The sequence below is a fragment of the Bactrocera oleae genome, chromosome 3 (genome assembly GCF_042242935.1).
Source record: "Bactrocera oleae isolate idBacOlea1 chromosome 3, idBacOlea1, whole genome shotgun sequence".
NCBI classification, from domain to species: domain Eukaryota; kingdom Metazoa; phylum Arthropoda; class Insecta; order Diptera; family Tephritidae; genus Bactrocera; species Bactrocera oleae.
In genome coordinates, this window is record NC_091537.1 from 47,028,561 (window position 1) to 47,043,421 (window position 14,861).

Below are 14,861 nucleotides of genomic sequence, written 5' to 3' on the forward strand. Positions count from 1 at the left end.
ATTTCACATGCGATTTCTTTGGTGCATCTAAGTGGATTACTGTGATCTTCAAAAATATTCCTTTTAATTTTTTCATTACTTATTTCTTCAAATAAAATAAAAGCTAAAATAGCGGAACTCATTGTAAAATTTAGTAGACTTCATTCAGTATTTCAAATTTATCAAACTCTTCCAAATTTAATAATTTGTAAGTTCTGTCACGATAGTAAACAGCTTATTCGAATATTGGTTTTGCATATGTTCGAAAAGACGAAAATACAATCAAATTCTGAAACAGCATTGAAAATCAAAATTGGTTTGCAGTTCTGACAGCAACAAATATGTCTTGGATTCCACAACACCCCTAATAAATCTAACCAGAACTCTGACTGTGAGTGTTCATTCCTTAGCTTCCACGCTAATTCTATTAATTTATAGCATTTTTGGTAAGCTTATTTTTATCCTTATTCCCCATTTTCTGAAATATCTTTAATAGGTACTAGTTAGCTTTGTAACTTTGTTCTCACCTTTTCGCTTCACTTTTCGTTCCACTAAAAACTCACGTATTTGTAAAAATTAGGAAAAAAATATTACCCAATTTATTCCGGTTGCAAACGTTGAACGCAGTTTACAATGTAATATATTTATAAATATGTTAATATTTTCTCAACAAATCAAAAACTTATAACGTCACTTGGATAATATAAAGGTATAATCGGGATGTACGACCGTGGACAAAAGGCGAAACTTCAAATTGCCACTTCCCTGTTGCCGCTTTTGATGGAAAAGAGGCTCGGCGCGATCGTCCTTCCTGGTTTTGTTCATGTTGGTGTGTAGAGTTATTCTGTGTGTGGGTGTATGCTGCTGCTTCCAGCAAGGTTGGCTTGGTGCGTGGTGTGTGGGTGTGCTGATGTTTCCAGGTGTGGTGTGCCAGTGTTGTCCTGTAAGTGGTGTGTTATGCTGTCGTGTGAGCGGTGTGTTGTGCTGTCGCATGAGTGGTGTGTTGTGCGGTGTTGTTGACTGCATTAGGGCGAGAAGCTGAACTCATTTAGCCATCCCGGCCCCCCTAGGCGAATGTTCAGCCTAGCAGTCGCTGGAGTTGTTGCAACGTTGCCACGACGTTGCTGAGGCCTGTCCTGCGGCGAGTATGCGGCCTTAAGGATTGGTGTCGTTTTGAGGTGTTATTGAGCTGACGCCAAGTACGGGGTGCGGCGAGTGCTTGTCGCCATCGGGGTCGTGCTGCATGGCTTGGTTGTGGGCGACGGCCTGCATCATGTCTGCAGGGTAATGAGGCCCGTGCGACAGGGCGTCTTGTGTTTCGATGCAGCAAGGTATGATGCGGCCAATCGCAGTGTTGGCACACGATATCGTCCGTGTGGGCCAAACAATTCAAACAATGCCCTGGGCCACCTGCTGACATTGATTGGGTGTCATACCCGTAAAAATGGGGCAGTGCTGCAGCCGGTGTGAACGGCAACAGAGCGGGCAGCGGAGGCGAGGCGGCTCCGAAACTAAAGTAGGCGTTGGGCGCATGGCACGTCGAGCAGCTGTCGGTGCAGCTGTTGCTGGTGTTGTTCGTGGCGCTGCTACGGGGGTAGCCCCAGGGCGCGGCACAGTGACAGCCGAACGCATGGTTGGCGTAGGTGTAACTGGCATTTCAGCGTCCATAACTACCTGTATGGGAAAAAAGGGCGAGTTTAGTTACGACTCAGTGATATAGATAATGAATCCTTTAAAATGTAACCAACTTTATTTGGTTGGTGGGGGTCGTATTAGTCCACCCATTATTGTTTTAGTATATATTGTGGTGATTTATCATATTTGCGGTTTATTTCGGTTTTAGGTTATTAGACGGATATTTTGTTTTCTCCGTGTATATAATATTAGGTTGGCCGTTATTTCCCTTCCGCTTTTTTGTCTTTTGAATTTTCGCTGCTATGTACAAAGCGCTACAGAGCTCGTATCTGGCAACACTATACATAATTTGAAAGGTCTTGACATAACCTACAAAATAACGCTATGCATGATTAGTTTGGATATTGCGTTCAACAGTTATAGACGTGTAAACATGGAGTTCACTAACGCCGAAATTCGCGCTATTTTAAAGTTTTCCTTGGTTAAAGGCAAATCCGCTAGAGAAACGTTCCGTAAGATTAATGGTGTTTTGGGGGATGGTACTCTATCACTTCGAACCGCGGAGGAATGGTTTAGACGATTCAGAGCCGGTGAAAACGACACCATGGATAAGCCAGCCGGCGGAAGACCTGTGACGACAAATACCGATCAAATCATGGAATACATCGAGTTAGACCGGCATATGGCATCTCGTGACATCGCCCAGGAGATGGGAGTTAGTCACCAAACCATTTTGAACCATCTGCAGAAGGCTGGATACAAAAAAAAGTTTGATGTTTGGGTGCCGCATAATTTGACGCAAAAAACCCTTCTGGACCGAATCAACGCCTGCGATATGCTGCTGAAACGGAACGAACTCGTCCCATTCTTGAAGCGGATGGTGACTGGCGACGAAAAATGGATAACATACGACAATATCAAGCGAAAACGGTCGTGGTCGAAGGCCGGTGAATTGTCCCAAACAGTGGCCAAGCCGGGATTGACAGCCAGGAAGGTTTTGCTGTGTGTTTGGTGGGATTGGAAGGGAATCATCCACTATGAGCTGCTCCCATATGGCCAGACGCTTAATTCTACCATCTACTGCGAACAACTGGACCGCTTGAAGCAGGCGATCGACCAGAAGCGTCCAGAATTGGCCAACAGGAAGGGTGTAGTGTTCCACCAGGACAACGCCAGACCACACACTTCGTTGATGACTCGTCAGAAGCTACGGGAGCTCGGATGGGAGGTTTTATCGCATACCACATAGCCCGGACGTAGGCTTGTGAAAGGTGGCTGTCCGAATTCTTCGCAAATAAGGAGGGAGGCTTCTACGAGGAAGGTATTATGAAGTTGCCGTCTAGATGGAAACAGATCATCGAACAAAACGGCGCATATTTTAACTAAATCCGATCACTGTAACACTTTTTATAAAGCATTGAATGAAGAGCGGAAGGGAAATAACGGCCAACCATATATTATTGTACGGATGTTTTATTACTTGCGTTTTCGCTGTTGTCTGCGATTGGTAGGAAGCATAGTTTAACGAGGGGCCTGGTTAGCGTACCAGTTCGAGTACGGAGGTCAACTACTCGTATATGACCATCGGAACCATGATGTAGCTTCTCTATGCAACCAAGCCGCCATTCTGTAGGGGGGAGACAATCGTCATGGATTAAGACAAAATCTCCCAGCTTTGGCGCTTTTTCGGGAGTTTTCCAGCGGTACCTTTTATGAAGGTCCTTTATATACTCCTCCTTCCATCGCCGGCTGAAATCATGATGGAGAATTTTAATTCTTTACCATCTATTATGTAAGGTCAGCGACTCCACGTCTGGCTCAGGTATGGCCAGTATGGGTGCTCCTTTTAGAAAGTGCCCTGGAGTTAGGGCTGTGAGATCTGAGGGATCTTGCGAGAGTGTCGTAAGTGGCCGTGAATTGAGAATGGCTTCAATGCGAATTAATAATGTTGTAAATTCTTCATAATTAAATTTTTAGTTTCCAGCTACTTTTCAAAGTGGGATTTGAAGCTTTTTACAGCTGATTCCCATAAACCACCCATATGAGGAGCGCTTGGAGGGATAAACTGCCAGTTAATACCTTGGGGAGCGTACTTTTGTACAATTTCAGGTGAGACTTGTCTGACAAAATTCACGAACTGCTTTTCTGTGACTCTTTGAGCTCCTACAAATGTTTTGCAATTGTCGCTCATGAGTTTTGACGGAAACCCGCGTCGTCCGACGAAGCGAGCAAATGCCGCGAGAAAAGCCTCCTTTGTCAGATTCGTACATAGCTCGAGGTGCACTGCTTTTGTCGTGAAACAAACAAAGACAGCCACATAGCCTTTCATGAGGGTGGGAGACCTTAACATGGATGCCTTTATCTGAAAAGGCCCAGCAAAGTCGACACCTGTAATGGTGAAAGGCAGAGCGAAGTTACAGCGTTCCGGTGGAAGTGCTGCCATAATCTGCGTTCGCATCTTCTGCTTATGCATAGTGCAGATCGTGCACATGAAACTGCATTTCTTTATTTTGGGTTTGAGTCTTGGAATATAAAACTCTTGACGGATTATTTGTTGCATAAGCCGATGTTCTGCGTGTAGCAATAGCACGTGGACATAGTTAAGGTATACGGTGGCGATTTCTCTGGGATAACTATGGGATGACGTTCGTTATACGTCAGACTTGAATTGGCAAGCTGACCATTCGCACGGAGTACTCCTTTAGTGTCAATGAATGGATTTAAGACTAAGAGTGAGCTCTTTTTATCTATCGGCTTCGATTCATCAAGCCATAATTCTGATATTTCTCGGCTGAAGTAACGCGCTTGCGTAGATGCGATAGGAGCGACCTTTGCTTTTTGTAAGTCTAGGTGCGTCACTGTATCGCATTGAGGATATAATGAGGGTACTCCCTTAAGTTTAATTTTGAGTCGCTTTATGAACTTGAGCATGTAAGCGATTACCCTGAGTGCTCTGGGGTACGAGGAAAATCGCTCGAGGATGTCATTATCCTGCAATGTTGTGTGAAAGGAGTCGATTTTTCGACTCTCTGGGGCAATTATGTTCCGCATGGGCGATTTTGGCCAAGAATCGGGAGATTCTATCAACCATCGGGGGCCATTACACCAGAGGGTGGTAGTGGCAGGGTTCAGGGGTCTACACCCTCTTGTACCTAGATCAGCTGGATTGTCAGCACTGGCTACGTGTCGCCAGGTGGCTGATCCTATTAGGTCAAGTATTTGAGACGTTCGATTGGAAATATACGTCATCCATGCATGTGGTGGTTTTTCTAACCAGGCTAGTACGATTTCAGAATCGGACCACAGATACAATTTGTATTTTGCCATGTTTAAATGCATTCGCACCATGGATACTAGTTTACCTAGTAATAGCGCTCCACACAGTTCAATTCGCGGTAGACTTATTGTTTTTAAGGGAGCCACTTTTGCCTTTGCTACTAGTAAGTGGCTTGTGGTCGCAGTGTCGCTTTGTGTGCGAACGTATAAAGTGGCGCAATATGCCTTTTCAGAGGCGTCACACAAGACGTGTAGTTCGCCTTTGTGCTCTGGGGCATAGTATACCCATCGTGGGATTTGTATCTGTGAGATATCGTTTAGATTGTTCGCAAACTGGGACCACTTTTCTAAACGAAGTGGTTTTACTTGTTCGTCCCAGTCGGTTCCATCTAAGGAAATTAGTATCTAACAAATAAAATTTTAGGGTGGTTCGCCGTTATCTTTTTCAACGGAAACCCTGCGGTTTTGAGGGCTCTTACCACTTGTGATAGTGACTCGTATGCTTGTGGAAGACTGTGACTTCCAGACAAGATATCGTCTACATATGTTTGTGTTTTTACCACTTGGGTTGCCAGAGGAAATTCTGACTTGGTATTTTCTGAAAATTCGTAACTGTTTTCAATTTATAGTCGCGGAGTGGACTACTGGGATGGATTTTTTCGACGTCTCCGTTAAATACGTATTTGAATATACGCCAATTTAATATGAGGAGCATTAAATCTGGTTGGAGCGTGGGTCCCGTAAATAGAATATCATTTAGGGAATTCCCCAAACTAGTGGCTCTTGATGCATTAAAGACAACTCTTACTTTAGTTGTTTTTTTGTCTGGCTTTACTACTGTATGGTGCGGCAAGTAGAATGAGTAGTATTTGCTGTTGATGATTTTTTCGCATGGGCTTATTTCCTCCATGTGGTCTAAATGGAGGTATTCTTCCAACACACTATCATTTTCTGGTTTGAGTTCGAATTTTTTAAGTAGGTTTTTTTCCATTCTTTGAAACTGCTGTATTGCAGAGGTGCGAGAGTGACCTAAGGCGATTGTGTTGGGAAATTGTTGTTTTAGTGGTAGTCGTATGACGTACCGGCAATTATTTGATCAAGTAGTTGTCTTCACAATACTGATCTTCTGGGGTTGTAATTGAAATGGGGGGAAGTTCTTCTAACTCCCAAAATTATTTTAATTGTGAATTGAGGTATTCGTTTGAGATTTCCTCAACATGAGTGGTCATAGTGGTAACTGGTTCCGTAACTAGCCCACTTAGGATCCAACCGAAAATGGTATTTTTTGCCAATAGTGTGTTTGAAATTGTCTCAACACCCTCGATTATTAACAGATGTATGAGATCGCTGCCTAATAGGATGCCTGTTTGAGCATGGGTGTTGTAGTTGGGTTCTGCTAATTTGAGGTGTGAAACCTTTTCCCAAAGCTTGCTATTTATATGATAGCTTGGTAGGATATTTGTTAGCTGCGGTAACACTATTGCTTCTGCTTTAATTCTCCTATCCGCTTGGGGGGAAATTAAGGAATGGGACAGATTTAATTAGAGTTTTGAACTACTCTCCGCCCATTCGTGTAATTTCAAAGTTGGCTTGTTTTGTTGACAGTCGCAGACTTGTGCCTTGGGCGCTATGAAGGATCGTTATGACTCTTGGTATATTAAGGCCCTAAGTTTAAACAGTTCTCCTCGTTGTTCGATGGAGCCGATTGCTGTGGGTAGTAGTACGCTACTTTGGTTCTCGCCGTGTAGCGTTTAAGTTCTTAATGCCTTTGAGCAGCATGGTGCTTCTTGGCAATTTTCAAGATTACGCACTTAGTGATTTGCTGTTGCAACTAAACCCGTGGCTCTTTTCATATTTGCGCTATTTTGGGGTGAACTGGAAAAATTATTTATATGAAGTATTGAATGATGTCGTTTATGACAATAAACGCAATTAAATTTGCTTTCGCACTCTTTAAGTGTATGCACATGTGACAGGCAGTTTGTACAAAGTCTTTTTGTTTTTATGAAATTATTTCGGTCGATATTATTCCATTTTTTGAATTTCTCGCAAGATTTGAGCTTATGCCCCCATGTACATAGTTCGCATGACGTTTGTTTGTACTGTTCGGATGTGAACGTTTGATTTCTGAAGAAACTTTTATTTAAATTGTTGTTGCTACTGGCTTGGGGTCTGTGGAAGCTTCTATTTAGGTCGGGGTGAACGGTTTTCGTTCTGCCCATTTTTTTATGTACCCTTTCTGCGATTTCGTATTGGGTTATTAAAGAGTCTTTCATCTGTTGCCACGTTGGGCAATTTTTCCGCGATGAGAGCGATTGCTTCGACAAAAGTAACGATTTTTCTGGTAAAGCGGTGGTGCGTGTATAATATTTACCAGTATTGGGTCTCAGCTGTCTGTGGGAATATTTTGTGTCGATAGAACCGACAAGCAATTGGAAACAGTGCAGTTTTATAAACTCTTCACTTGTTTCCGTTTTAATCTTAGGCAAGTTCATTAGTATCGTTACTTGCTTATCGACCAATATTCTTTCATTTTCATATCTTAATTTCAGAGCTTTCCAAGCCAAGTTGAAATTATCGTCATTTGACCTGTTTGACTATTACGCCTGCTTCACCTTTGTGTTTGTATCGGAGGTGATTTTTTGTGCATTTGATAATTTTGGGTGGTTCATGTAAACGGCTGTCAACATGTCCCGGAAGGACGATCATTGTTCATAACCACAATGAAATATTTCTGTGTCAAATGCGGGCTCCTTGAGATGGATGCCTGTACTTGCCTCTTGACTTTGTACTTGTGGCAGCTCTACTCGCTGATGTCCAGTAGGTGCAATTGCTTTAATTAGCTTTAGTTGATCGGAAATCATTGCTTTAGTTTCTTCGAACTGGTCTAAGCAGTTTTCATATTTGGCGTAAGCCGAGGACTTAAAATTTTCTGGTAGATCTGAGTCGTCAGATTCTACTATTGCGTCATATAAAGCTTTGAAACGTATTCAAATTGTCGAGATTTTACTTTTTGATGCCGATTCAGAATTATCTTGAATCGGAGAAGATGAAAATCGAGTGCAGTATCTTATTGATTTGTCACTCTCAGTAATGAATTTACTGTATGTAATGTCTTTCAACCTTTTTTGTTTTGTGGCACCTTGCTTTGAGCGTGTAGCTTCTGCAGGTGTACATTGACTTTTTTCGGCCGAATTAATTTTTGGTACTTTTAATAGTTGTGAAGATTTAGATTCTTTGGAATCTGTGTTCATTTAAAAAAATGGAAAATTAATGAAATAAATTTTCTCAGTGTATATTTAATAAAAAAAGCTCTACTATGGAAATTATAACTGCAACCGAAACTCTTTTACGTAAATACGAGCTTTTAATTGGGATACAATGAACAAATGTGCTCGAATTAAATTTTTTTTATTAATACCGGTTTGTATTTATATTTGAGATAGAAAATAAGTATTTGTATTATACTTTATTATTTGTAATAATTACAAAAGTTTATATTAAATTGTTTATTAATAACCGCAATTATTTATTTAAAATTTTGTTTTCTCTTTGTCCGCAAGTCCTATAGGGTATACCTATAAGCGGATCAGTTTATATGTATTGTATTAAATATACAAATATATGTATACAAATGTGTATCACTGCACGATTTGTTTGTGCTTGGAATTTCTGTATGCAAGGGGTATTGCCGAATAGATGCCGAAGTGGACGTTGAATATAATTTTGTTTTTGCTCAACCAATATACATATGTATATGTTTTAATTTGCGAAATGTTACGATTACTTTTTCGCACGATTGTACCCTATGTATTGAGGGCATAAGGCACATATAATTGATAAATCGGAATTTTACCAACTGCACTTATGTATGTATAGATATGAGTTAATATGTTTATGTATCTAAATTTGTGTGTATGCAAATGAGCATCTTTTTTAGCTTTCGCTTTCGCTTTGCTATTTTGCACTTAGGAATTAAGTACGTATGTATATAATGATTGTGAATATACGTGTATAATGGATATATGTATGTAAGTATGTTTACTCAAATTTGTTTCTTTTCTATCCTTTATTTTCTTGTATTGTATTTAAATTGTTATTTTGCCTTTAGCTTCCTTTTTTAAGAAGACCTGCTTATTGCTTTGTTATGCCTAAGGGGTCTGTCCAAAAAAATTTTTTTTTTATTTCATAAATTGATGTGTTTTAACAAAATTGTAAGCTTATAGGCATTGATTTGTTATGTAAGTATTTGAGTTTACATATGTACTAATATACATTATACATATTGTAGCAAACTGTTTTGCCTGATAGCGGTATTTCCAGTTTTCCCGTAAAATAACCGTAAATTGAAACAGTTTGGTTCCCGTTTGTCTTGGCCGTTAGCGGATATATTCCTGATTTTATATGATCTATATAAAATCGTATTTCAACATACTACATACTTACATATATACAGTATAATGAGTAAAAGAAACGATACAACTCACTTTGCAAGTTAACAGCAGCCTCCACACAGTAGCTTTACGCTAATTATAAACAAAACTGTATCTTTGCACTTAGCAATAATACAGCTTCTTAATAAGCATCTTTGCTTATTTAAGTAATCAATATTCTTTTTCATTAAGCTAAGACCACCCACAAAATGTAAACAATTAAACCAATTACTGAATTAAGCAAATAAGAAAATTGTATAAATAAGAGTAAATTGAAATAAAGAGATCAGTTATCCATCAGGATCACTCAAACTAGCATATTTGATTTCTTTCAAATCTAATAATCAAGTATCCTCTCGGGAGGAGAAAAGCAAAAAACAAAACAAACAAGGACGAATTCTCCAACAACATTAAAATTCCAAAATTCTACAAGTGAATAAATTTTTTACAACAACACAAAAATTACTAAATTCCACAAGTGAATAAATGTTTTACAAAACTTTAAAATTACTAAATTCGACAAGTGAATAAATGTTTTATTCAACTTTAAAATTACTAAATTCCACAAGTGAATACATGTTTTACAATAACATTAAAACTAGAACAAACAGAATAACACAAAAAAGAAGAATTGAGGCATTGCACGCTAAGCCGAAGCGTTACCAACGAGGGACACAATTAATTAAAAACAAAACGACCAGGGAAGCTAAACAGCTATCAACACTGGCAAAGGAATTAAAACAGCAATCAACAAATCCCTATAGAAAAGGACAAAAAGTAGTAAGTTAATACTGTAATATATTTTTGATATATTTAATACATAACAATAAAATTGTCTAAAAATTTTGTGAAATAATCCCAGTTATATAAAATATTTTAAGTCTAAGTTCTGTGAGCATTGTAAATCTGAAACTTACAAGTACTCAAATTTATAAGAAAAAGCATGTTATAAATGAAGGCTCAACCAGCCTTATAACAAATAGTTTGAAACCGCGATTCACCACCGCAAGGGGGACCCTCCGTATTATAACATAAACTCAATTCTGCGATTCTGAACCCCAGACCCTTCAGAATAAAAGAGTTTTCTTTCCTAGAAAGGATCAAAAAAATATAAATTATAAAAAAAAAGCATCTTGCCAGCGCACAACTAAGTAATCAACCACCAAATAAAACACAAATGATAAATAATATTAAAGAGGATAATTTTTTAGATCAAAACTAACTCTGCCATATATTTTCTTACATGACAGGGTTAATGGCTACTTTAAAATACTAGTAGATATGGGAGCACCAAGTCGCTACTTGTATATAAAATCAGGAACCTATAAGAATAAAAACGAATTAAATATATATAAAAGTAAAACCAATGAATGGATTTTCGATAATACGTTATTATCATTTTATTACTCTCTTTGGTAAAAGACAAATTTTTTACGAAATCGAAAATCCGTCAGGATCACTCAAACTACCATATTTGATTTCTTCCGCGCGTTTGCGGAAAACTATATTTTTTTAACACTTCCTAAACGAAGGAAGTTAATTTACATTCCTCCAGGGGTTTTGGGGTGTAATATATATTTATTTAATATTAAGGTGAGCCTATCTGTGTTGTAGAATCCTTTCCTCTGTGTTCCAGATTGTTGATATATTAATTGTTGTAAAATCCGTGTCTGTTTGTTTGGATGTTATGTGCTTTTATCCTTTCTGTTTTAGTTCGCGCCCGCTTAAGTTTATTGTTAATTTTGTTGATACTTTCGCACCCGCTTATATGGTGAATAAATTGGGGACCCAATTTATTGGAAAACTCATCAATATATTTCAAATGTTATATTCCACTCACTAACGCACTGAATATGTTAAGGAAAATCTCCAGGTATTTATATTATTATTTATATTTATTTTCGCATAATTACAATATTATTAAGTAACACAATTATTACAAACTGATATCGAAAGATATGCGGGATTGCTTTGACGAAACGATGTGACGTGTCGGTCCAATCGCCGGTGTATCCGGAAAAACGTGAAAAGATGCCTGCTCGAGTTAGATCCCGTCGTTTTTGTTAGATGTACAGGTGCCGTGTTATGGTGTGTTTTCATCGAGTGCTGAGAACCTGTAATTGTTCTCTGGTGTGGTGTGTTGCATTAGGTTTTATTGTTACCTAAGAGAGTGGTGGTACTGAGGCTTAGCTTATTTAAACAATCTGGGCCCCCTAGGCGAATATTTTGCCTAGTATTACACATATGTGCTGTTGAATGTATTCCGGCGTACTGTTGATGGAGTAGCCGAGGGCTGTAATATTAGCTGTAAGAAGCAAATTTGGTTTTAATCAACTTAACAAGAACAAGTGGTTTTGCTTGCGATTTGTATTTTGGTATAGACTTGAGATACGCAACTATATTCTGACAATTTTTTTGGTTTTATAGTTGGCAATACAATAAGTAGTGATTGTATTACGATTGTTTTCTTGTATCGACTTTTTATGATTTTCCTTTTCTGTATTATCAGCAATTATTTGCAATCTCTTTATTATTGGCTTATGAGGATAGCGACTCCCCTCCTGGCTCAGATATGGCCAGGATGGGTACTCCTTTCAAACTTTTGAAGAGGGATCTTGCGAGAGTGAGATTTGTGATTTTCGCTCACTTTTTTGAACTGAGACTTACAACTTTTACAAGTTTTTCTTATAAGCTATCCGTATGATGAGCGCTTAGATAGATGCGATAAGTGCGACCTTTGCTTTTGTAAGTCTGGGTGCGTCACTGTATCACATTGCAAGTATGGTGATTCCTTAACTTTAATTTTGAATTGTATTTGATTATGAAAATTTAGGCAACTATGACGCACTATAGTAAGAGAAGTATCGATTTTTGGACTTTCTATGACAATTACTCGTATGTTGCGGACGATACTATGTATGGAAGTGGGCGATTGTGGCCAATAATCGGTAGATTCGGATATCGTTAAGATTGTTTGAGGATTGTGACCATTTTTCTAAGTGAAGAAGAATTAGGTTTTTGGCTTGTATAATAATTGGCGAAAGCCATCCTGCGGCGTCAAAAATGTTATTGCGGATAATGCGGATATTGATTCAGTAGCATATGAAAGCTGATCAGATATCGCATTCCATTGGATCCCATGTATTTTTATGTTGTACTGCCCTTTTCAAATTTAAGGAAATTAGTGTACAACAAATTTTCTTTTTGAATACTTAGTAATATATCTCGATGATTTGGTTGAATTATAAATATTTGTGTTTTTAACACTGGGGTTGTCAGAAGAAACTCTGAAATGGTTTTTTGTGCAAATTTGTAGAGTGTTGGAAGATTGTGGCTTTGGTGGTAGTCGTACGACGTACCGGCCATTATTTGATCGAGTAGTTGTGGCTTTGTAGAAGTCTTCTGGGGTTGTAATTGAAATAGAGGGAAGTTCTACTAACTTCCAAAATTTTTTCAACTGTGAATTGAGGTATTCATTTGAGATTTCCTCAACTTCAATTGTCATAGTGGTAACTTTTTCCGTAATTAGTCCACTTAGGATCCAATAGAAAATAGTATTTTGTGCCAATAGTTTGTTATGTGTTTATGCCGTATGTGTTGGGTCACCGATTGAGAACCAATGCATTATACGGTCATATGTTCTATATATTATATTTTTGCTATTTCTTGCTCTCTACTTATTTGCCTAATATTCAAGGGTAAGCATTAGAAGTCATTCGCCTCAATGCAGTTAATAATTGTATTTGCATTGTGTACATACTTACATATTTATTGCTTGCTTGCGCTTGCTTTTTACACCTATGCTACCGCTATGTTTTCGTCCACGCAATTATATGAATATTTGTTTGTGCACATTAGCTAGTCCCATTTAACATGTACTAAGCTTAATATGTAAGCAGCCTCTTGCAATGCTGCGTTCCCATTTTTTTATATTTCTCTTTTGTTAATAACTACATTATATACGAAGGAGCAATAGAGTAAAGTATGTACATGGATTATTCTCTATTTATGAACTGTTTTTATATAACTTACATACTTATGTATATATGCACTAATAGAAAACGAAACTATGTACTTAGCGGAAATTATGTATTGATTGCAATATTGCTTAGAATATTATTTAAGGAGAAGAATTTTGCAAATAAAGTTAGTCTAATAACTGACCACACATATCATCATTACTCGGCTCTTTGTATTTTATCGCTGTTACAACTTCGCTTAAATATTTCGCTTTTTCGATATTTACGCGGCTACAAGAAAAGCTTTGTAGCCCTACAGTATGATTGTTCTGTTCGGATGTGAACGATTGAGATTTGTAGAAGCTTCTTCTAATTTATTTTTGCGACTAGCTTGGGGTCTATTGAAGCTTCTGTTTAGGTCGTGTTGTACAATTTTTGTTTTAATTAGCTTTTTCTCTACCCTTTCAGCGATGGATTGGTTTACCAGTATAGGGTCCCAGCTGTCTGTGGGAATATTTTGTGTCGATAAAACCGACAAACAGTTTGAAACAGTGGATTGTAGTCTTATAAACTCTTCACTGGTTTCTTTTTGAATCTTAGGCAAGTTTATTAGTGTCGTTACTTGGTTATCGACCAATATTCTTTCATTTTCATATCTTGATTTTAGAGCTTTCCAAGCCAAGTTGAAATTGTCGTCATTTAGTGCGAACTGTTTGACTATGACGCCTGCTTGACCTTTAGTTTTGTATCTGAGGTTATACAATTTTTGCGCTTTTTATAATTTTGGATGGTTGATGTATACGGCAGTGAACATGTCCCGGAAGGTCGGCCATTCTTCATAACCTCCATAAAATATTTCTGTGTCACGTGCGGGCACCTCGAGATGGATGCCTGAACTTGCCTCTTGATTTTGTACTTGTGGCAGCTCTACTCGCTGATGTGGAGTAGGTGCAATTGCTTTTATTAGCTTTAATTGATCAGAAATCATAGCTTTTGTTTCTTCTCACTGGTCCAAGCAGTTTTCGTATAGTGCGTAAGCCGATGATTTAAAATCGTATGGCAGATCTGAATTGCATAATCTACTATGGCGTCATGAACCGTTTGGAGACGAGTCCAAAAATTGTCAATATTTTGTTTTTTTATTTCCAATAACGATTCAGAGATGTCTTGAATTGGTGAAGATGAAAATCGAGTGCAGTATCGTGTTAATCTGTCACTCTCAGAAAGGAATTTGGCAACCTGTTTTGGGCGTGTAGCTCCTACAGGTGTAGTTTGACTTTTGTCGCCATTAACCATTTTTGTTATGCTATTTAAATCATGTTTCAATGAATTATTAATATATAACCTTTTATTTATTTTTTCAGTGTAAACTGAATTTACTTGCGATATGATTTTGTTGTGGTTTTATTTTGAACATATTGCTTTATTTAATTTAATTGATAAAAATCGCACTTTTAATTCAATAATAATTTTTATGTCCTTATGTTGATGTATTTAGGTACACCCTAATACACGGACTTGTTAGTATATATTTATGTGCTCGTGAAATTGAGAGCTCTTTGAAGAGATCAATACACTT

The 14,861-nt window shown here is 38.1% G+C and overlaps 1 protein-coding gene and 1 long non-coding RNA gene across 3 annotated transcripts in view; one reads left to right on the forward strand and one right to left on the reverse strand.

The window, feature by feature from the left end:
• Positions 1-545: 545 nt before the first annotated feature.
• Positions 546-14,861, reverse strand: part of TfIIB (transcription factor IIB) — a 48,076-nt gene continuing 33,760 nt past the window's right edge. Inside the window, exon 5 of one of the 2 annotated variants that reach the window (XM_070106592.1) lies at positions 546-1,653. In XM_070106592.1, coding sequence (XP_069962693.1) covers positions 1,369-1,653 — 285 coding nt within the window. In that variant the 3' untranslated portion in view covers positions 546-1,368. Of the gene's footprint in view, positions 1,654-11,199; positions 11,629-14,861 lie in introns of those variants that run through there. The other variant, XM_070106593.1, reaches the window with a different exon arrangement.
• The window catches only part of LOC138856174 (uncharacterized), a 37,612-nt gene continuing 31,445 nt past the window's right edge, over positions 8,695-14,861 (forward strand). The window contains exon 1 of the long non-coding RNA XR_011395230.1: positions 8,695-8,921. This is a non-coding gene — a long non-coding RNA (uncharacterized lncRNA). The remainder of the gene's footprint in view (positions 8,922-14,861) is intronic.